Here is a 23,971-nt window from a genome sequence, read left to right as displayed (position 1 = left end):
AACAATAAGAAAACAAACAACCCAATTACCACTACACACCAATTAGAATGGCCAAAATCCAGAACACTGATAGCAACAAATGCTGGTGAGGATGTGGAGAGACAGGAACTCTCATTCATTGCTGGTGGGAATGCAAAATGGTACAGTTACTTTGGAAGGCAGTTTGGTGGTTTCTTACAAAACGAAATATATTCTTACCATAGGAGCCAGCAATTGTACTGATTAGATTAGATCTTAGTATTTACCTAAAGGAGGTAAAAAAAACCTTATGTCCTCACAAAAACCTGCACATGGATGTTTAAAGCAGCTTTATCTATCATTGCCAAAGCTTAGAAGCAACAAGATGTCCTTCAGTATGTGAATGGATAAATAAACTGTGGTATCAGACAATGAAATATCATTAAGCATGAAAAAGAAATGAGCTACCAAGCCACAAAAAGACACAGAGGAAAGTTAAATGCATACTATCAAGTGAAAGAAGCCAATCTGAAAGTGCTACATACTGTATGATTCCAACTATATGACATTCTGGAAAAGGTAAAATATGAAGACAGTAAAAAGATCAGTGCTTTGGGGGAGAGGATGAATAGGCAGAGCACAAAGGATTTTTAGGGCAGTGAAAACACCCTGTATACTATAATGATGGATATACATCATTATACATTTGTCCAAACCCATAGAATGTACACCACCAAGAGTGAGCCCTAAGGTAAACTACAGACTTTGGGCGATTCTGATGTGTCACTGTAGCTTCACGCTTGGTAACAAATGCACCCCTCTGGTGCGGGCTGTGGGTAATGGGGGAGGCCGCGCACGTGTGGGGAAGGGGTACGTGGGAAATCTCTGCACCTTCCTCTCAATTTTGCTGTGAACCTAAAACTGCTCCAAAAAACCCCCTAAGTCTTAATTAAAAAAAAAAAAAAGCATTTAAAAGGAGAGACCAAAGAAAGACAACAAAGACAAACAAAAAAAATGAGAGTCTGCTAGTTGGAGCAAACAGGAGCTCAGAACCTTTCACTTGTTATTTGGAAACAACTTTTATCTTCTGTAGCCATATGGGACGCAACCTGAAGACCAAGTGGTCCACTTCCCAAGCCATCTGAGGACATACATGCGTGGAAGGCAGTTGTGGTAGGAGGCTTTTGTCCTTTGGCAAATCCCCAATAGTCAAACAAGCCAAAAAAAAAAAAAAGCCAATGGTATTGAAGTAAAAGGACCTTTATGTCCTGTGAGCCACATGGCCCAAGTTTCTCTTGGCAGAGCTAGGTCCCCAAGAGTTATCCTCATACAGCCGAGAAGCACTCTGGCTCTGTGGTGGGGACGTCCACAGAAACGGGTGCAGGCAGCTGCCCCCGGCTTGGCAAGCCTACAAGTCACCCCCATCCTGGCCGAGGTGCCCGAGGACCGCTCGGAAAGCCCGCAATGACATGGGGGAAGCGAGTAAATGGACAGCAGGTTAGTATTTTGCTTGGGAAGAGAAGAGAAACAGTTCCCATGTGCCGATCGGGGGCGGGGGCGGGGAAATCCAAAGTGCAGCTGGGGCAGAAAGCAATTGAGATGCATGCAAGCGAGAGCAGCGGAGGGAGGCCGTGGGAGCACATGCTGAGCAGCGGCGGCCGAAGAGCCAACTTTCAGTGTCACCTTTTTAAATTTAATTTTTAATTTTTTTAATTTTTATTTTTTGGCTGCACCCCACGGCTTGGGGGATCTTAGTTCCCCGACCAGGGATTGAACCCAGGCCCTCGGCAGTGAAAGCGCGGAGTCCTAACCACTGGACCGCCAGGGAATTCCCTAGTGTCACCTTGATTGGGAGTGAGACTGGGTAGGAAGGGTGCAGGAGAAGATTTGGCACATGTCAGTTTTCTGCAGGCTCGAATACAGACATAGGCAGTACCTGCACAGGGTGGCCTCTAGGTAAACGCCTGTTAAATTAACCCAACGAATGAATGATCCACTCCCCTACCACCCCTGATCACCATTATCTAGAGAGAGGGAAGATCTGTTGAGGTCTCACAATGCTAGCTCATTTGCGTGTTTATAGCGATCATACGAAACACACAAACACACCTGGCCCGGCTTTTATGGTTCTAATCAGGCCTTCAACGCCATGCGTAGATTCTGAAGAGATGCTTCAAGAACAATAAAAATAGTACCTCGGTTTTATTGAGTATTTATATTGAGTGTTTATCTTGTGCCCGGCTCTGTATCTGCATTAACCCAATTCAGTCTTCTCCATGGGGATATGAGCCAGGCATTAGGCTTCTCCCCGCGTTTTACAATTGAGGAAGATGCGGTTCAGAGAGGCGATGTGGCTTACCCAAGTTCACGGAAAGAGTAAGGGACAGGGATGGCATCCAAAGCCCACACTCTGGACCAATGAGCTAATCTGCCCACGAAAGCTTTAAGATGAACACAGCTGTCAAAAACAAATGAACACTCTGTGGGGGAAAGGAGGTAAAAACTGGTGCTGCGTTTCTAAAGCTGGCTTGAGGCCAGCGGAGGGACGGGCAAACCCCAGTGTTCATCTCCTCCTGACAGCAGGAGCCGCAGATGACTGCTCATAGCTGCAGGCCTTTCTTGGCTTACAGAAGGCCTTTTCTGGGACCTTTCTTTCCCTTTCCCCTACCTCTCTCTTCACCCCCACTCTGGAGGCAGGGGGAAGGGGGACGCCTGTCTTAGCTGCTGTTATTGTTTAGCTGGAGCTCAAAGAAGTCTGCTTAGCAGAGGGTGGCCATTTTGATACCCAGACTTTATCTCTTGGAAGGAGTAAGCCAGCTCAGGTCAAGAGAAAGGGCAGAGTGACTTCACAGTGAGTGGAATTAGGAAGGCTCCTCCCTGCTCCCTCCTTGCCTGCCCTCTAGGGGATAGTCTCCTTTCCATGATCAACAACTGTCATCCCCAAAGTATTTAGGGCACTCTACACCTTTGGAAAAAACAAAGGGGAGACTTTTCCTTTCCTTACACCTTAACGATGATGCTCAAACGAAGCCACCTGGCCTGAGGGATGTCCAGACATCTACCTGGATCTGAAAAGCATACTTTTTTCTCAGAATTGCCAAGGCAATGCTACTGACTTAGGCAGAAGAAGTCAGTCCCCAGAGGGGCCAGCCCCCAGAGCAACATGATGGCAAGGAGTTAAAAATGCAACGAACTAAAAAGGTAAGGTTCCCGTCCTCTCTAAGCTCTCTAAGCCCCGAGAGCTTAGAGCCCAGCAGTGTTTGTACTTCAGGATCGTTGGGCGCAGGATCGTTGGGCAAGTTGGCTGTGCTGGGGAAACAGAACTCTGTTCCTGCTGACAACAGACACGATGTCAACCAAGAAATGTTGAACTAGGCGGAACATCTGCGCCTCGCTTAGCGCTTCCTAGCAGGTGTGATGAGAACAATCTACTTTCCCCTCCTGGGGCTCTGCACCTGCTCTGCTAGGGGCTCGGTGGGCCAGAGGGGCTTTCTTCCCAGTCCGTCCCAGCGGCGTGGCCAGTCTGAGGCAGCCAAAGGTCCATGGCTGCTGAACGTTCTCTGCTTCTCGTTGCAACCTGCCGGCTTCAAGCCTTCCATTGTCAGGCTGCCAGTGACCAAAGAAAGCCAGAGGCGCCCACAGCCTGGTTTTCCAAAGGTTTTTTTTTTTCTCCAACTTGAGTTAACCATTCCCTGGCCAAAGCCACCCTCGTGCCTGTTTCTGAGCTTGCGCACTACTGTTTCTTTCAACCGAGGCCGTGTGCTCCCAAATCTCAAGGTTAGGTTTCCCTCTCCCTCATCCTCTACTCCCACACCCAGGGCAAGGGAACTGGAAAAAAAAAAAACCGATTACCTAGCATCTAGGACCAAGCCCCTATAGTCCTGGTGGATAAAGCTTGGGCCTGAAGGAGAGACCTAGGTTCAATCCCAGCCCCCCGCCCCACTTGCTAGCTAAGCGACTGTTGGGCAAGTTACCCTCTCTGTGCCTCAGTTCCTCACCTAGAAACTAGGAATAATAACAATACTTAATAGGGTCGATAAAGAGGATGGAATGGGAGGATAAACTGCCTGGTCTGTATCACATGACCAATAAATGGTAGTTATTATCACATTATTACAATTTCTTATTCCCATGGAAAACTTTCCCTTTGTTACCTCCTCCAGACATATTTTGTCCCCTGACAAAAGCCTCCCCACCAAAGGAGGGCACAGATTTAGACCTGTTCATTCATATCACATTTACTGAAGTCAACAAACTGACGAATACAAGTGCTATGATGCTGATTCATCAGGCACTTCCAGGCACTGTACAAAGCGGTGGGAGGTTGCCATGAAGAGGGGGGTGTACATCAAGACTGTTTTACTCTGTCCTTTTAGCATATTTACTTCTCTTGAAATGGTAACAGCTGTTGGAGCTGCGATACACAACTGGAGAGCTAAGGTAGGGGGTGGGAGATAGTGCACTTTCAGAGCGAGGATTGCAGGCGGTCTGAGACGGGACAAGTCGAGGTTTCCCTAGGTCAGCAGGCCGGGGAAAGGGCAGGCTGTTCTTACCTTCAGCAGGGGGTAGGGACGAGCACACAGACTTGGGGCTCACCCAGCAGCAGCTAAGGTTCAATTCTGTACTCACAAGGCAGTGAGATCTCAGAAGCCGGCCCTGAACTTCATTCATTTTTAAACAAGTATCGAGTGCCTGCTACATGAGGCTACGTGCTGTGGGGACATACAAATGTGTAAGACATATGTCCCAAAGGCAAAGAGCTCAAAGTCTAGAAGGAATAATGGACACAGAAGATTACGATACAAGGAAGCATGTGACATGGGCCTGAGAGCTAGAGCGAGAGGGAGCTTTGGGCATTCAGAAAGGGGAGACTTCTTCCTCTTGAGGAGGGGAGAGAAGGCTTCAGGAGGGGCTCACACAGGGTGGGGATGTGCTGCAATGGTGGAGAGATAGCAGAAGGTGGGGCACGCGGAGAAATGCTGTGGAAAATCAACCAGCTGGACCAGAGCACACATACAGGCTAAGAGCATCATTTAAAAGGGGTTGTTCACCCATAAAGCTTTGGAACGAAATATGCCCTTGGGGGTGGGGTGGGAGTGACAGTGAAAACAGCATCTGCAGTTATCGGCAGAGCACCCTGTTAGTTAATCTGGATTCTCCTACCCCCGAATCCCCTCCGAGGCCGTGGGGAACACCCCCATTTGTGGTTCTACAGAGGCAAAACACCTGCCTTTATCCATCACGATAGAATAGCTGTTTGAGGGGTAGGAAAAGCCAACTCCTTTATCAAACGAAAGCAACAGATGTGTGCTGTTGTAGGTCAGAAGAGACAGCCACCACGTGGCAGATGTCAGGTGAGATGGAGGTAGACGCCCCAGGCAGAGGGGACAGGAATGTGAAATACACTTATTCTTCAGGGGGATGGGGGAGGGGGGCTAAGATAATTTTGATTGAATTGGAGGCTGGAACAGAGCAGAGGTCAGAAAAAGGCATGTTCTGTTTAGCCCTGGCAGGATTTAACAATTTTTATTTGCCAACATTGAAAAATTGGGATCTTACATAAAAATCTGGATTTCAGGCTCCCTTGAAAAGTGGGCCCACATTTCTAAATGGCATCTATCCTTTGGAGAAGAGGAACTTGCTGCAGCTTCTCCTGGCCCACTTTGTTCCACGTTGCAATTCATACTTAGATGCTGGTCACATTTTGTGAGCACAGTGCAGTTAGCGCTCCAGAATGCTTCTGAAAGCCAGGATGGCTCAGACTGTATCGGAATCCTTATTCTCTAGGGGGTGAGTGTTATGTTACCTGGGTTTCCCTACTTTCTCTTTTTCCTGTTACTTCCAAGTTCCTGCCGGCATCTGATTTTGCGACTCCTGATATAGGGGGCCTCTGTGCAAAGAGCGCGGCAAAGTTGGTAAGGGCAGCCTGCCAGGCCAAGGGGCTCAGCCTTTATGCTTTCAGAGCAATAAAGGACACGACGCAGGCAGATCTTAAGAAAATTCGTCTGGCAGAAGCCTGGGCTGGAGGGGACTGAAATGAATATTGGCCCTGGTGATAAGTTACATCTCAGGTTACTCAGTGACTGAGTGCGTGAACTTGGGCAGGCTACAGAACCTCTCAGTGCCTTGATTTTCTCCTCTGTGAAATGGGCTTGATAAGCACAGTGCCCACCTGGCAGATGTACTGCCAGGATTAAATGAGATAATGAGCATAAAGCCCTCAGCACAGTGCCTGGTACATTAGTACCCAATGCTTATGATCAGTTTTAGAGTTAATCCTGAGACCAATTAGAGGATTACTGCAGTAGCCTAGGTATGAGCTGATAAGGTCCTAGATTAGGGCAGGGACAGTGACAAAAAGAAAGACCAACGTGGGACGTTAGGAATGAAGACCCAACTGGGTTCAAGGTTGACTGGGGGAGGGGGAAGGGAAAGAGTCAAAGACAACTTCCGGGTCTAGCTGGGGGAATGACAGCACTGAAATGCAGAACCTTGGGAAGACAGTTTGATACATACTTAGAGGTGACCCTGGAGAGGCGACAGCCAAATGGCAGTGTACGGCAAACAGTGAGAAGTGTGGGGCCAGGGCTCGGGAAATGTGGCTCAGGGCTGAGGATGTGGACCTGAGTAGGAGGAGCCACGAGAGGGGCGGGGCGCCCTGGCGGGAGTGCGCAGTTCAGCATCTCAGGCAGGTTCAAGCATCTGTCTGAACAGCTGGGGCCCTCTCTTCACTCAGGGACCGTGCCTCTTCTGCTCAGTCAGCTGTGCCCCTTGGATACTACCTCTGTCCCTCATCTTACGTGCTTTCAGTTCAAATGCTGACCTGGCCTAATCCTGCTTGCCTTGTGAGCCCTAATGGGGTCGAAGTCCCCTGGGTAGAAAGCAACAGGCTAACACTTGGTTTTATGTTTAATGAAACGGAGACACCTAATACGGGCTGCAGGGAGGAGGGTCAGGGAGAGTTGTGGGAGACTGAGCTTGTGCCTGGTGCCTCCCTCCTGACCCTCTCAGAAGGCCCACCAGATTCCAAAGCTCCACCTTCTCAGCTGCTCCCCGGATTTTCCGGGCAGCTTATCTTCCTCTTTTTTTACCACATGAACTGTCCAGAGAACCATCTGCTCAGGACTCCCATGGAGAGCCCACAGACTCGTCAAACTAATTAGTTCCAAGCTCAGGGCCAGGTGTGGGAGAGACAGAAGTGGAAAGGCCGGGTATGTACCCGGAAGAGCTTGAGCTGAAATGTGCTGAAGTGTGGCCAAGGGCATTTCAGGCAGGGTGGTCTTGGGGGCCATGAAAGCGCCCCAGGTATGGGGGCCCCTCACCCTATCTGTGCGCAGGGCTGACTCACCCCCTTCCCAGCAGAAACCATCAAAACATGCACATGCATAATTTATTTACCTCTCCAGTCTCTAGCATGCCAGCGAGGAGCCGGGGTGAGAAAAAGAAAAAGGAATAAAATGAGTGTAAGCACGGTGAAGGAAGGGCTCAGCTGGTTAAACAAGACTTACGATTACTGTCATTAGTGTTCAAGAGACTTCCAACCTGATGCGGCATTAAACGGACAGATTGTGTGTGTGTATGTGTGTGTCTGGATAAAGCATACATTAGGAGAATGAGACATCCAGACAAAGTGGCCAGTCGGTATGGGGGTTCAGGAAATTCCCTGTCCAGCTTGTTATCCAACAGACACCTGACATTGATTTGCTTCCTGATGGACAGTGTAAGGAGGAAAGCCGATGGAATGCAAATGTTACCATTAAGTGTGTTCAGGTCAGAGCAGCCCGGCTGCCCCGCAAAGCTCTCTCCTCATAAAGTCTGCGGGCAAACCCTGCCTGCTCCCACAGCGCGTGGCGGGGAGACTTATTAAAGCTCTCTCTTCTTGGAGAAGTTGGATTGAATGCTCTGCAGGCACAAACAACAGCCACAATACAATTTACGGTTAGCCTGTTGTTTCTAGGTTCCTTACTCTCCGAACTGAAGATGTATTTTGAGCGGGGATTAGGGGGTTGTTAACTAGTCGGTGATCACCAGCTGCAGGGCTCCCATACCCTCAGGTAGTGCTCAGATAAGCTCCGTTACTGCAGCGACATCTAATGGCCAGAGAAAGCAACGCACGTTTGCATTTTAAAGCAGTCTGTGGTTCTGTTTTGGGGAGTTGATTCTTTTTAAGTAGGTGGGACAAGGTATTAGTGTTTATTAACTCCTGTAAAATAACACTTTGATCGCAACCGTAAGATTTCGCTTCCCGTATCTTTGGATGACATTTATGTTGTCATTCATAACTGGATGCTGATCACATATTGTGGAAACCATGCAATTGCCTCTTTGGATTTTTTTGTTTTTTTTTTTACAACCATCATGACTTTGCACTTATTTGAAAGCTTCCTGTTGAAGCTCTGTGTATGCATTATGCATAAGGTTTCCATACAAGGGAAAATATGATCAAATTTACCCCCAAATACCCACTTCTAGTGTACAGCAGATTGTTGTGGTAGGTATATATTCTAGAGTAGAATGTAGTGGTGGCTAGATTACCCCATAAGAGGTCATTGTTCTAGCTCTCAGGTGGAAAAAGGAAAGCTAAAAGTTTACAGAGAAGACTGAAACCTCCACCCTCACATTTAGATGTCAGTGAATTTTATCTGAAACCCTTTGTGATATTGTGATGTATAATAAGAAATATATACTTGGTCTTCGTCCCCATTTCTGGCATAGAGCTCCTATAATCCTTGACATTACCTAAGTGATGAGAGCAATAAAGGTGCCTTGATATTCATAACAAACCCCTTTCAACCAAGTCTGAGTTTATGTTAATGCAGCGACTTTTGGAAAGCACCTAAGGATGGGGCCTGGTTGCCAGTAATCTAGTGAGTCAACTGGTTTCCTGAGTTCTGTGAGACACTCTAGCAAATTAATTGAATCCAAGGATGGGGCTGTGGGAACCTCTAATTTATACTTCAGAAGCACAGGTGACAACCTGGACTTGACATCGGCATTTGAAGTGGGGGGATAGTCTTGTGGGACTGAGCCCTTGACCTGTGAAATCTGATGCTGTCTCCGAGTAGAGTGTCCGAGTTGAGTGGAATTGTAGGACACTCAGCTGCCGTCGGAGACTTCCTTGGTGTAGGGAAAAAACCCACACACCGGAGTTGGTCCTAGACTCTACCCTTTCTCACTGACTGCTCCAACCCCCAGGCGCAAAGCCCTGGGTTTGAGCAGGCTTGCTATGGGGAGGAAGTGAGCTCACTAACCCTTGAACTCTGCATAAGGAACACTAAATTATAAGAGGTGCCAGAAAGTGCTGGCGAGACGCCTCTGGCTCTACTATTTCAAAAAGCAATCCTCAAAGCATGGAAGCCAGTGGTATAAGCCGCCTTAGTTTCATCCATCTTCTGATGGCCAACCAGCGAGAGCCCATTCTCACTCCTGACAGGAAGATAAATTCCTAGGGCCAGGATGTTAAAAAAAATGAATAAAAAGCTTGTAGTATATCATACCTCCTTCCCACTCAACCTCACCCTGGATTTTTTTTTAAGAAGCTATCTTTTTTAGAAAGAGCATAATTATCATATGAAGAAATCAACTTTTATAAGAGTTAACCATATGAAGTTGCCCTCTGGGTATGTCAAAAAGGTAGGATGTTGGCAATGTCATACGGTTCAATGTAAAGAAAGAAGACTGAAGCTATAGGGGAGATATACAGTATTCCTGAATAAAGATAGAATATTTTACATAAATTATTCCAAGTATATAGGTTGAACATAACTCCAGTCATAATCACAAGGTAGTTCTAAAGTTCATCAGGAAGAACAAGTGACTGAGAATAATCAAGGAAATGTTGAAGAGAAGAGTGGTGAGGGGGTAGATGCCCTGTCAGACACTACAAGGTATGATAAAGCTATAGGAATTGAAATAGTGTGGCACTGGCATGAGGACAGACTGACAAATCTACAGCTCAGAATACACAGCCCCAAGACAGACTCTAGAACATATACAAATATCCAGGATGTGGTAAAAGTCGCAGCACGGAGTAGTGGGGAAAAGAGATTATTCCAAAAATGGTGCTTAAACAATTGGTAAACTATTTTTTTTAAAAGTCAGATGATTACCTCACATCATACCTCAGGTAAATTCTAAATAAAGTGATAAGTGTAAAAATTACAACAAAAATATTTAAAGAACTATATAAGTGAATAGTCATATGATTGTGGGATGGGGTAGGCCTTTTACACAGAAGAGCAAAGTCAGAAACCAAAAAATAGTAATATATATATATATTTGCATAAAACTTTAAAAATATGTATAATAACAACATAAACAGTATTAGAAGCCAACTGTCAAACTGGGAAAAATGCATGCAGTGTATGACAAAGGGTTAATATCTTTAACATTTAAAGACTTCTTACCAATTAGTAAAAAAAGCTGAATAGCCTAGAAAAATAGGCAATGGACACAGAAAATTTACAAAGAAATACAAAGGACAAATTGATATATGAAAAACATGCAATTTGCTTATAATCAATGAAATTCAAATTAAAGTAATGTGTCAGCATTTTCCAGCTATTATTAGGTTCACAAGGATTTAGAAAGTGATAGTCATTACAGTTGATGGGAGTTGAGATGGACCACCCCACTCACTGCTGGTGCAGGCGTAAACTTACAGCCTTTCTGGGGTGCAAACTTCATTAAGAGCCTTAGAATTATTTTTATCTTGTGGCCTGTATTTCTAGGAATACAGCTAAAGGGTGTCATCACAAATGTGAAAAAATACAAGGGCTTTCACTGTGGTGTTATCGTACTGAAGCATTAGAAACAGCCTGAATATTAAAAAACAGAAATTGTTATTTATGGAACGATGGAGCCAGAGATTGAAGTTGTATTGCCACAAACCAAGGAATGCTTAGGGCTACCAGAAGCTGGAAGAGACAAGGAAGAATCCTCCCCCAGAGCCTTCAAAAGGGGCATGGCCCTGCCAACACCTTGATATTAAACTTCTAGCCTCCCGAACTTTGAGGGAATAAATTTGTTTTTTATTTTTTTAAGTTGTGGCACGTCCATATGGTGGAATACATGTGATAATTAGAAAAGATGCTCTTAATACTTGATGGCCTGAGGCACTATCCATTATAAAATAAGTGAAAAAAACAGATATTAATTTTTATATATAGTAGGAATGCAGTTTTGTGAAAAATAACTTTCCATATGCATATATTATATACTTATATTTATGCGCACACACATATGCATACACATATGAACATACACAGAAGTAAAACTATTAATCATCATAATGCATAGGTGTGGGGCTTATAGGTAATTATTATTTTCTTTTTTGTATTTTTCTGTATTTCCCAAATTTTCTATAATCTATATGCATTCCTTTTTTTTTTTTTTTTTTTTTTTTGCGGTACGCGGGCCTCTCACTCCTGTGGCCTCTCCCGTTGCGGAGCACAGGCTCCGGACGCGCAGGCTCAGTGGCCATGGCTCACGGGCCCAGCCGCTCCGCGGCATGTGGGATCTTCCCAGACCGGGGCACGAACCCACGTCCCCTGCATCGGCAGGCGGACTCTCAACCACTGCGCCACCAGGGAAGCCCTCCTTATTTTTTAATTGTGGTAAAACACACATCATAAAATTGACCATTTTAACCATTTTTAAGCGTATGTACATTACTCTTAAAATTAGGAATAATGGCTTTTATAAATGGGCATGCACTAAGCAGGTTTTAAACTTGCATCTACGTTAAACTTACAATAACGTGACAATTTAAAAAATGTGTTTGGACAAAGGACAGGAAAGGAACGCAACCCAGACGGATGAAAAGTTTGATGGATTGGAGCAGCAGAATTGGGTGTAATTGTGATGTGTATTGTTCTGAGGCAGCTTTTCTTTATAGGTTGAGATAAGTACTTGCGGGCTTTTTAGTGCTGAGGTAAGTGAGGCCTGGCCTGGCCTGGCAAAGAAAACCACATGGGGAAGCCGGGGCGGGGGTGGGCACTGAGATAGCAGAGGGACAAGTTAGAGACATGGGGAAAAACAAACTCAGTGGGGACTGATCATTTAAAATTGGATTCAACTCCCCCAAATTAATATCCAAGCAGCTCTTCAGGAGTACATCGATTGTATAAATCAAGATTTGCCCGGAAGAGGCCAGGGAGGCAGGCAAGCCTATGGATGTGGAGTCTGAAGGGAGGCTGGTGGAGAGTGAGCAGGGTTCAGGGCAGACGCGAAGCCTTGCTTGATTCTGAGTCCACCGACTCCCACCCCTGCCCTGTGTGGACCTGCCTGTAACCCCCAACCTTACTTGGACTACTCTGATTTTTTCTTTGATCAAAATCGGCTGATTCTAGGCTAAGCCAATTCCTCTCTTTGAGACCTCAGATATCAGGCTTTTGTCTCTGTGGTCTGTGAGTTTTCCTAGGTAACAATTAGGAAAATGTAGGGCCAATCCCACTAAGACACCGGCCCATTTCAAATGCAGTTACTGCCTCAGCAGGGGAATCAGGGACTACTGGCCCCTTGCTATTGATAATTCCTGGCTTATTTTGGTTCTTTCCATCTGTTTCACTGAAGTATGGAGAGGCTATGAAGGCAGGGGTGCCCTGTCCTCACTGTGGAGGCCGCCTTGATGTAACGGGCAGTGGCAGCTATGAAGAAAGGAAAGAAAAGTGCTTTATACAAGACTAAAAAGCAGAGGATGGGAATGGGGAGGCGGCTTGGGCTCGAGTCCATTGCCCTGAGGTTAGCAGCAGAAATGCCACGGAGTGAGGGTTTGCAGAGTGTTTGTATGAGCAGTCACGAGCTCCTTGGAAACCTGGCATCGCTCAGGCTCCATGTTCTTTGCTGTTGTTACCCACCCACAAACACTGCAAGCCATCCCTCCCGCATACCCACAAAGCCCCCCAAACATAACTCTTCACCTGCATCTTTCTCTTCACCGTGTCGAAGGGAAAGGAGAGTGTCTGGGTCACCGCGGCAGCCAGGCAGACATTGGCGAAGTTCTGGAGGAGAGAGAACCGATCTCGGGGTCCATTCCAGATTTTCTCCAGGTTCATGTAAACTAGAAGGGAGCCGGCAGAGAAAGGGAGAGCACCTGAAAAACAAGGCCAGGGAGAGGCTGTGATGTCTCAGGAAACACTGGCTTGAGAACATAAATGCCTGTGGGGAATCCAGGGAAAGTAAACAGGACCGGCTCTGGGCTTGTTAAACAAGTCACTCCAACCGAAGCAGCAAGCACTCTCTTGGGTGATGATAACGTGCTATATTTTGATACGGGTTGTGTCATTGATCAAAATGCATGCATCAAAAGATTCCCTAGGGCTTCCCTGGTGGCGCAGTTGGTTGAGAGTCCGCCTGCCGATGCAGGGGACACGGGTTCGAGCCCCAGTACGGGAAGATCCCACATGTCGCGGAGTGGCTGCACCCGTGAGACATGGCTGCTGAGCCTGCAAGTCCGGAGCCTGTGCTCCGCAACGGGAGAGGCCACAACAGTGAGAGGCCCACGTACAGCAAAAAAAAAAAAAAAAAAAAAAAGATTCCCTAAATATTTGTGTACTCTATGTCGATTTTACTTTTAAAAGAGCCATAAACAAATATTGAACTCTAGTTAATGATATGCATGTTGAAGGGTTGAGGGGTGAAGTGTATTGATGTTTGCAACTTACATGGAAATCATCAAAAAATATATGACTGATGAATGGTTAGAGGGACAGATAAAGCAAAACATTAATTGAAGGAGCGGGTACATGGTGGCTACATGGGTGTTTCCCATGTTTAATTTTTAATTAAAATTTAATTAAAATTTAAGTTTTTATTAAAAATTTAATAAAAATTAAACATGGGAATGTTTAATTTTTTAAAATTAATTTAATTTTAAATTTATTTTTTTAATTAATTAATTAATTATTGGCTGTGTTGGGTCTTTGTTGCTACTCGCAGGCTTTTCCCTAGTTGCGGCGAACAGGGGCCACTCTTCGTTGCGGTGCATGGGCTTCTCATTGCGGTGGCTTCCCTTGTTGCGGAGCAGGGGCTCTAGGCACGCAGGCTTCAGTAGTTGTGGCTCGCAGGCTCTAGAGTGCAGGCTCAGTAGCTGTGGCGCACGGGCTTAGTTGCTCCGTGGCATGTGGGATCTACCCGGACCAGGGCTCGAATCCGTGTCCCCTGCATTGGCAGGTGGATTCTCAACCACTCCGCCACCAGGGACGCCCCTCCAATTCTTTTTTTAAAAATTTATTTTATTGGAGTATAGTTGATTTACAATGTTGTGTGAGTTTCTGCTGTACAGCAAAGTGATTCAGTGATACATATATATTCTTTTTCATATTCATTTCCATTATGGTTTTTTACAGGATATTGAATATAGTTCCCTGTGCTATATATAGTAGGACCTTGTTGTTTATCCAGGCTGTTTCCAATTCTCTTAACTTTTCTGGGTGTTTGAATTTAAAAAAATAGAGTGTTGGGGAAAAAATTCACTCCCATGAAAAAAAAAGTTAGTGGGCAGTACTTAATCAAGTTTTGGAGACTAGCGGGGACCTGATCTCTAGCTGAGAAGGAGACATTCTGTGAAACCTGAAGAGTGAGGTAGTATGAGATGTGGCCATATCAGGGCTCAGTGTGTACCCTGCACTGTATGGCAGCCTCACCTTTCTAGGAAAAGATGAGGAAGTAGTGCAGTAGTTGGCACCTTGAAACTTACAGAGACTTTGCGAGCAATCTGAAGTTTACGCAGGGACTAAATTTCTCCCTCAAAATGAGATTTAAAAGAGGGGCTAACACCAGTGGGGTTGCTCATCTTTAGAAAAATGTAATATTTATTTAATAAACACATTAAAAATGACGCACCAACCCTACATTTTCCTTCATTCAGAAAACATCTGTGGAGCTTATGCTATGTGATGGGCCCTATGCCAGGTGCCAGGAATATACAGAGGTGTAAGTAGGCTAATTCCTGGAGATGCTCACCATCTAGTGGGAGAGACAGACAGATGACATATGCCATAGTAAGGGGGCTATACAAAGTGCTTTAGGTACACAAGGATCAGAGGGATTAATTTTGCCTGGGGGAATCAAGGAGGACTTCACAGAAGAGAGAACTTTTCAACTGGGTGTTGAGGAATGAGTAGGAGTTCATCAGACATTGGGAGAGCAGGCAGAGGGAACAGCATGTACAAAGAGAGTGGTGTTTCCAAGAAATGCAAGTATTTCTAGATGGCCAAAGCAGGAGTGCAGGTAGAACGTGACAGGAGATGAGGTAGGAGGGGCTGGCAGGGCCAGGTCTGAAGGATCTAGTATGCCACAAGGAATCTGGGCTTTTCCCTGTAGCTCACAGGAGTCAGTGAAGGCTTTTAAGGAGGGCAGTGGAAAGAGGTTGGTGAAATGATCAACTTGCACTTAGAAAGATCATCACACCCTGGCAGCAGGGCACAGGGCGGACTAGGGCAGCAGAGACCCAAGACTGGGACTAGGTAGGAGCCTCTCATAAGTGTCTGCAGGAAAGATGATGATGAGAGTGTGACCTATGGCAGAGAAGATGGGGATGGAGAAGGGGGCAGACTTGAGAGTTAAAAGAGGTGAAATTGACAACACTAGTGGCTGAAGTGGGAGTGGAGTGAGAGGAGGAGTTGAAGTTGAAGTGCTTCTAGGTTTCTTCTGGCTTGGGCCACTGGATGAAAGAAAGGCGGTCTCGTTCATTAGGGAACACAGGAGGGGGGCAGGTGTGCAACTAACGAGGCCATCAGCTTTACTCTTGACTTCAGTAAGCCAAGGGAGCATCAGGTGAGGGTGTCCAATAGCAGGCATTTGTACTGCCATTGGGAAGTGGTAGTAGCCAGTGGTTAAGAGAGAGGGCTCTGGGGTTATATTGCTAGATTCTTCCACTTTCTATCTGTGACCTTGGGCAAGTCACTTAGCTTCCCCAAGCATCTATTTCATCTGTAAAATGAGGCTTAAATGAGGAACTGTACGCAAACCATTTAGCACAGTGCCTGGCACATAGTAAACTGCAATAGATGTTAGTCGTTGTTATTATAGAGATGAGATTGGGAGTCATTAGAGTATAATGATGCTTGTTCAAGCCACTAGTTTAGATGAGGCCACCCAGGGAGGGTATGGAGGGTGAGAAGAAAGCTAAGGCAGGAGCTGGGGGATAGTGACACACAGGGGGCTGGCATCGTCAGATGAGCCAGATAAGAAAGAGCTGCAGAGAGGTGGGAAAGCCATCTAGGAGACAGTGGGGTCCTAGAAGCCAAGTTTCCAGAGTAGAGTGATCGATCTCATCAAATGCTGCAGCAAAGGTCAGATAAAAGGCAAAAGTCTACTGGACTGGCAATTGGGGGTCCTGGTGACCTGTAGCCCTGGCAAAGGTTCCAAAGAACACAGAAGCTACAGTTGCTACGCTGGTTGTGTTCATACGTGTACCGATGCACGCAGAGACTCTTTGCTGCAGTCAGATGGGGAGTGTGTGGGACTGTCTTCTTATCAATTTGTGCTGAGCCACATGCACTCTGTCCTACTCCCTCCCTGGGATATAACAGACCAGAGTTAGGAGTGGGGTATATGGCTATGGAATAGAATGAAGCTAATGGACTCTGTGTGGATTGAATCCATATGACCTTGAACTCGGTTAAATGGATTTAACTGGTTACAAACAAAGGTATACAATACACTCATATATATATATATATATATATATATATATATCCCTTGAACTCAGTAAAATGGATTTAACTGGTTACAAACAAAGGTATACAAGTCATTTGCATGTATCAAAGAACACAGTCTTTTCTTGGACAAGGTGAAAAGTTCCATCTTACCTAAAATAGTAAGGGAAACCCCTCGATAAAGGGCCAGGAACCCTTCCTGTTGATAAATAGTAGAAAAAGCGTGGAGGATCCCCCTGTAAGATGGTTCCAGCATGTTCTGCACAATTAACCGGGTTTTGATGAGGTCTGTAGGATATGTCACGATGGTGGAAACCATGCCCGCAAGACTCCCAGCCATGATGGACCTCCACTGGGAGATGTGGCCCAGGTCATCCGTGAACAGCACAACAAACCTGGGAGAAAATAGGGAGAAAAGCCCAAGGGAATCAGCCACGGATTGTGCTAGAGTGCTCGATGCTACTTATTGCACCATTTCCCTGCATTTGGAAATGCTTTACAAAATGAAAATTACTAATGTATTAGGATTAATGAATAACACATTCAATTCTACACATTCAATTATGCTCATAGTAATGAATATAATTCTAGTTATAGAAAATTAGCTGTTATAGTTTATATAACATCTATAAGGAAGAGATACCTAACCCTCTTATTTCTATCTACCCTAAGTCCTCACTTCATTTCAAGCATTTCCCCCTTTTATCTGCATAACTGTCAACCCTGGCTTGCCTGTGGGGTGTAAATGAACAGAAATACTTGGTAAATACGGAACTGGAATGTGCTCCTTTGATTCTGTTGCAACGTAAATGAAATTGCTTGAAACGATGACTTTGAGCATCCCTAGTCATAGAGTTTTTAAAAATATATTGGTTTAATAATTATAAGAGAAGATGTACCACCCCACCAACTGTCAGGGAAATAACAAATAAGAACAATAACACAATACCACTTCTCAACCAGCAGACTGGCAAAGATGAAAAAGTCTGATAATATCAAGTGATGGTGAGAAAGTGTGGAAACAGGAATGCTCACCCACTGCTGTGAGAAGTGTAAATTGGTAGGTCACTTTGCAGTATCTAGTAAAATTGGAAAAATGCCTACTTTCACCCCAGCAATTCCATTTCTAGGTGCATATCCTAGAGAAACTCTTGCACGGGTACATATGAAGACACATACAGCGTTGTTTGTAAGTGAAATCGAACCATCTAAATGTCTATCTGTTGGGGAATGGATAAATTGTAGAACAGCGATACAATGATACTTTAGTTAAAATGAATGTGCTTAGAACTATGTATTTACACGGATAAATAGTAAAAGCATAAAGCTGAGTGAAAATAGCAAGTTGTAGAGTGACCTATGGTGTATGATAACCATTTGCAGCCATCTCTGTATATCCACAGGTTTCAGGACCCCCTACGGATACCAAAATCTGCAGGTGCTCAAGTCGCTCATATAAAATGGTATACTATTTGTCCTCTCGTATGCTTTAAATCATCTCTAGATTACTTATAATTCCTAGTACAATGTAAATGCTATGTAAATAGTTGCTGGAGTGTGGCAAATTCAAGTTTTGCTGTTTGGAACTTTCTGGAATTTTTTCCCCCAAGTATTTCCAATCTGTGGTTGGTTGAATCCCTGGATGCAGAACCCGAAGATACAGAGGGCTGACTACACTTAAATTAAGAAACACATCCACAAAACCATATATTACACCAATCATGGATAGATATAGACACATATAAAAAAGTATAAAATAGACCCCCAGGAAGGTGGAGAGTGGATGGGACTGGGAATCAGAATGAAGGGAATTTCAGCTTTATCTGTAATATTTTACTTCTTGTGTAAAAAAAAGATACTTGAAGTATCTTTTAAACTAATTATCTTTCATGCTGTCAATTCTGCATGGTGGGTATATGAATGTTTGCTAGACTATTCTTTGTGTTTCTCTGCAGTTTCACAATTTAGTAAAGAAATGGCTTTGGGTGGACTTTTCTAAATGCAGAATAGAAAGCCACTCTGTTACAATCCCTCTTTCTGGAAGCAGTGCATCCCCAGGCATGAGGGCCTACCTTGGCAGAAATTGTTCTAAGGGGCCTTTTACTTGGTGCATGTTCCCTGGCCAGGAAGCAAAGGAATTTTACTCATTCTTGCTGATGAGGACAAAATAAAACAAAGGGCTTGGAAACCAGGAAAAATAATATTTTCTGTCGGAGGGTGGGGAGAGGGAGAGGGAGAGGGATAGCAAGGATCTGAATAAAAAGAAAGTGAACAGAGCTAGGCTAAAATAAAAGCATTGTATCTTTTTAAAAATGAGAGCATCCCCAGTTCTTTGGCTTTCCAAGCTCCAGTGAAGCTGTGTATTTCCTGCTTTTTCACTTTGGCAGCAGGCCAGGGCCCCCTCTCTGATAAACAAGAGGAGCCAGAGTTCAGGTGAAACCACTGAAGGGGTTCTAGGACCGCTCCTTTTCTCCCAAGTAAACACTGGTCGATTAAAAACGTCTCCTTCAAGCTGTAGGAAAGTCTGGACTTCATTCTGTCACCCTACCTTAACTGTACCAGCTGAAACAGTCATTTGAGTGAACTAGCAACCTTTTAAAGATGCAGGTAACTAAGCTGGCATTCACCAGTGGGCCTTCCGTCTGCCTCGGTTTCGCTGCCTGCACACTCCCTCGATCCTCCCTCCTCCCTCCCCTGGCCAATAAGTGGCAGCGGAACCTTAGCCAGGGGAGGGGAGACAGGAAGTGGAAATGCTTGGCTGGAGGGGTGGTCTGCAGCAAGCGGGAACCATCTAGAAGAAGCAGGAGTTTGAATGCCAAAAGAAACACCATTCATTCTCATTGCCTCCTCCTTATTCCCCATCCCGCTCGCCACTCCCAGGGCGTTAATGCATCCATTCCCCAGTCACCGAACATCCACACTGCCAGACACTGCGCTAGCATTCAGCATAGATCTGAAGAGAGTTCAACAGCCCTGCCAAAGAGATGACTGATGGGGCAACAAGAGAGGCATTCGGCCCTTGGTCCTCTGAATGACTTGATGAACGAGGACGAGGAGTTCTGTCTTCTATGAGTTTGTTTTATAATGTAGGGTCTTGCTATCAAATATACAAAATTAAAAAGAAGAACCAAAGCAAGTCCTTCCTCTCAGACTTTTACTATACGGAGACAAAGACTACAAATCGTTCCTCTTACAATCAGAGTCAAGGCAGGGCACCCCTGATAGGCCATCGATTACATCATCCTGGTCCCCACATCTTAAGTGCTTGTCTGACTGGGTGGGGCAGCAGTGTTCCCCTTTCTGCTCTTCCTCCCACTCCTACACACTGCACAGCAGCTTGTTCCAGCGAAACTGGATAAGCTGGTGAGCAGCAGTAACCCCTTCCTTTCAGGCACATGGATATTACACACACCCTGGATGTATGTAGGTAGAACTGCCAACACTTCAACCTAACACAAGTTAGCAGGCAAACACAAGCTCATGAATCGATTACAAAATAAGGAAATGGTGTTGGTTATGAGCAGTTTCAGGGACCCAAACCAATGTTTATACAGCTACACAAACAGTTGTGGCATAAAGTTGGGTGAAGGTCTACTATATGATATATTTGAAAGCCATCCATTGTGTTAGGTTTTATTTGTTTAGCACAAGGACCTAGCTCCTAATAGACTCTACTGAGTGGATTCTTTTAACTGTAAATCCAAGTAAGGAGACACTTCAGCATCACAATGTTGGGCCGAGCCCTGCACTAAGGAGCTAGAAGACCTGGTTTCAAGCTCCAGCTCTGCCATTAATTGCGTTTGTGGACAAGTCACTGAACCACTCCATTTTCTGAACATTCTGGAGGTTTATGCTTAGTTCAAACCCATAATCATAGGCTGTACCATTACCCCCAACCAACCGTTTTGCAAAGTCCTGGTCAGGAGGGTAGAGATTAATCAGTATAATGATGGCCCCAAGGTCTTGTCTTTATGTAGGAAGGCTGGCACCATGATTAATCAACCACTTTGCTGTCTATCACTGAAATATTTCTTTTGAATTTCCAGAAAGAAACTAATCTTGCAGGAAAAAATTATTAGCAAACCTAGCCTGGGTAACTATCTGTTCTTCCTCTCCCACACATCTCCTCTTCTCCACTCCCACTGTCATCAGCCTATTTCAGGTGCCTTCAGCCGCCACATGGACTAGTGCGACGGGTGGTCCTGCCACCCCCCACCCTTCCTCCTCTTTAGCCGTCCTCCACTGCTACCAGGTGACAACTCCTGTTGAATTGCTTTAATCACAGCACTCCCCCATCAAAAATCCCCCACAGCTACCCTTGCATTCCAAGTAAAGTCCAAACTCCTTAATCTGGCCCTCCAAGATCTCATTCCAACCTGCTTTTCTGGCTGTATTTCCCATTACAGCCAGAGACACACCTTATGCTCCAGTCACGCTGCATGCCTTCCCACCTCTGTGCCTTTGCTTGTGGCATTTTCTGCAGTATCTTTCTCCCCATCTTTGATGGAAAACTCCTACTCATTCTCCCAACACCAAACTCCGGTGGTTTTTCTCCACTGTGACATCTTCACATCTTCTCCTCCTCCTCCGTCATCAGAGGTGTGAATTGCTATAGCACTTTAACCTTAGCAATCACATGCTATGGACACACTAGTCTTATTCTTTTGCTCTGTAAGCTCTGGGGCACAGGGACCATGCCCCTTTCATCTTGCGTTGTCCCCAGCATCATGCACACTGTGATCACTTAATGAAGGCAGAGAGAAAGGCAGCAGGAAGTAACAGGGCATGGGCATTGGAGTCAGAAGGCCAGGTGGTGGAGCTCAGCTCTGTCACTGATGAGTGGTGTGGCCAATCTGAGCCCAACTGTGCATCTGGAAAGTGGGCATAATACTTCGTGCCCTGTGGACCTTACAGGGCAGGAGGCAGGTGTCGTAAAAATCCAACGATTTACACACACACACACACACACACACACAGGAAATGGTAACTAGGTAGAGGTGATGGATACGTTAATTAGCTTGATTGTGGTGATCATTTCACAATGTATACATATATCAAAACATCAAGTTGTACACCTTAAACATACAATTTTTATGTCGATGATATCTCAGTAAAGCTGTTAAAAATCCAATGAGATGAAGTCAGCCCTCCGTATCTGTGGGTTCCACAACTAACTGTAGATTGAAAATATTCAGAAAAAAAATTCCAGAAAGTTCCAAAAAGCAAAATTTGAATTTGCTGCACATTGGCAACTATTTGCATAGCATTTACATTGTATTTACAGCGATTTATATAGTACTTACATTGTATTAGGTATTATAAGCAATCTAGAGATGATTTAAAGTGTACAGGACGACTGTATAGGTTACATGCAAATACTACTCCATTTCCTGTAAGAGATTTGAGCATCTGGGGATTTTGGTTGGGGGGCCGTGTCCTGGAACCAATGCCCTTCCGGATACGGAGGGATGACTGTATATATTCTAGATGGTTAGCAGCAAAGCCACAGTACTTAAACCAGCCTTTGAAGTTCTGCTTCCCTCCCCTTGGTACACATTCCAAAGGAGGAGTTCCATACTTTATGGAGAGCAGAGTGAAGTGGGGAGAAACTGAGTCATTAAAATTCAGAGGAGAACTGTTTACAGACTGCAAGCCAGATGTTGCTGAGGGAAAGGGGGCTGGGGAAGAAAGAGAGCCTTGACAGAAATGCCCCACGATCTCACTACCCTCCCTTCCTAGAGAAAGAGAAGGCAACTCTATTCCCAGGTACAGGTGAAATGTGCACTGGCCTCGAGGACTCAGTGATAAGGAAGATTCCATCGGGCTTGTTTGTCAGCTGTCAGGTGAGACTGCCAGCTCTGGCCTCCCAGAGCCAAAGGCAAAATGCTTTGACTGTTAGCCTCCAAGGCCGACCTACGTGGTCAAGACTGTGGGCTGTGTTTCTCTAATTCTGAGCCAAGGCCAGTCTTCCGAGTTGGTAGTGTGCCCAGCGAACGAGGAACACGGGGAACATCCCCCCAGCTGCAGAACTACCTGAAATTGCACCATTATCGCTTCATTCTTTTAGACTTTGTTTCCAGTTAAAATGCAGGTATCTCTGAGCTCGAGGGAGCTTTAAGAGTCATCTGGCATTACCTCTTTAGATGTTTTCCTAAAATGCAGCTGTTTTGGGGGGAGGTGTTAAAAGCCCAAAGGAGGAGTCCAGGGCGCAGCGAGGTTGGAGCTGCTTGCAGTTTGGGGAGGGGAAGCTGCAGCCTCTGTAGGACCCTAAAGTCCAGTTTCTTGGGGGGTGGGGAGCGCCGAACTCCGTGGCCTTTTTGTCGCAGTGGATTGGGCCCTGTGCCCCTACCAAGCACGTTCTTCTGGGGGCTCTGACACACTTCCATACACGCATCTTCAAAAGGGTCTCTCTCCCAAGCCAGCCAAAGCAAAATTTCCAAGTTGGCGGATGGTGGGAAGGATTAGGGGCTATCTCTCCGGAGATCTCTTCACTCCTTCCCTCCAAATCTCCTTTGGCCCCCTTCCACCTCCTCGCCCGGCCAACCCGGTCAGCCTCTCCGGGCCAGAGCTGCGTCCCCACAAAACTGCACCCGGCGGGGCAGGAATCCCAAGAAAAGGTGAAAAGGAAAAGGTGGGGGCTGCGCTTTGGAGGCCGGAGAGGTTGCCTTCTGGCCCGAGGGGCTCCCACGCGCTCCGGAAGGGGGCTGTGGCGCGCCGCTGGCCGGATCCCGGGCACCCGGGCGGCGTCGGGCCGCGGGACCCCCGGCGGCGGCCTCCCGGGCCCCGGGCCCCGCCCACGCCGCCCGTGCCCGGCTCTTACTTGCGGTAGGCGGCCAGTTGAACGGCGCTGCAGGGGAAGAGGCGCAGGCAGGCCACCGCGTTCCCCTTCCACAGGGCGCGGGGCCCCTCGGCCCGCCAGACGCGAAGCCCCGCGCCCCACGGCCCCCGGGCGCGGCCGCGCACGACGCCGACCTGGGCCAGCACGGTGGCGAGCTCCAGCGGCGCGGTGAGGCTGAGGCTGAGCGTCCCCGCCAACCCCGCGCACAGCAGCCGCTGGCTGCCCGTCAGCCGGCCGTCCCGCCGCCAAGTCGCCATCGCGCGTCCCCGACCCGAGCCCCGGGCGGCCAGCAGATCGCGTGGCTCGGGCCTGGGGCTCCCGGGCTCCGGTGCGGGGGGCGGGCCAGGCTCCGCCCGGCGTAGGGCTGACCCGCGGCCCGGAAGGGAAGCCGGTCCGCGCCCTGGCCGAGCCGGCCTGGGGCCGGGGCGGGGTTGAGGATGCCAGCTCTGGGCTGAGGCCGCGCCGGTTTAATGTCTGCTCTTTGGCCGGTAGGTTTCTGTTTGCAGTTGAGAAG

General features: G+C 46.5%; 1 protein-coding gene across 1 annotated transcript in view; it reads right to left on the bottom strand.

The window, feature by feature from the left end:
* Positions 1 to 23,714, bottom strand: part of SLC25A43 (solute carrier family 25 member 43) — a gene marked incomplete at both ends in the record, with an annotated part of 34,732 nt that extends 11,018 nt beyond the window's left edge. The window contains 3 exons of the mRNA XM_082864685.1: positions 12,879 to 13,051; positions 16,773 to 17,014; positions 23,440 to 23,714. Coding sequence (XP_082720811.1) covers positions 12,879 to 13,051; positions 16,773 to 17,014; positions 23,440 to 23,714 — 690 coding nt within the window. The remainder of the gene's footprint in view (positions 1 to 12,878; positions 13,052 to 16,772; positions 17,015 to 23,439) is intronic.
* Between the last annotated feature and the right edge of the window lie 257 nt (positions 23,715 to 23,971).

This window comes from Leucopleurus acutus (genome assembly GCF_964270905.1).
Source record: "Leucopleurus acutus genome assembly, chromosome: X".
NCBI lineage: Eukaryota > Metazoa > Chordata > Mammalia > Artiodactyla > Delphinidae > Leucopleurus > Leucopleurus acutus.
The sequence above is the reverse complement of the archived record's forward strand: the minus strand, read 5'-3'. Positions and strand labels throughout refer to the sequence as shown.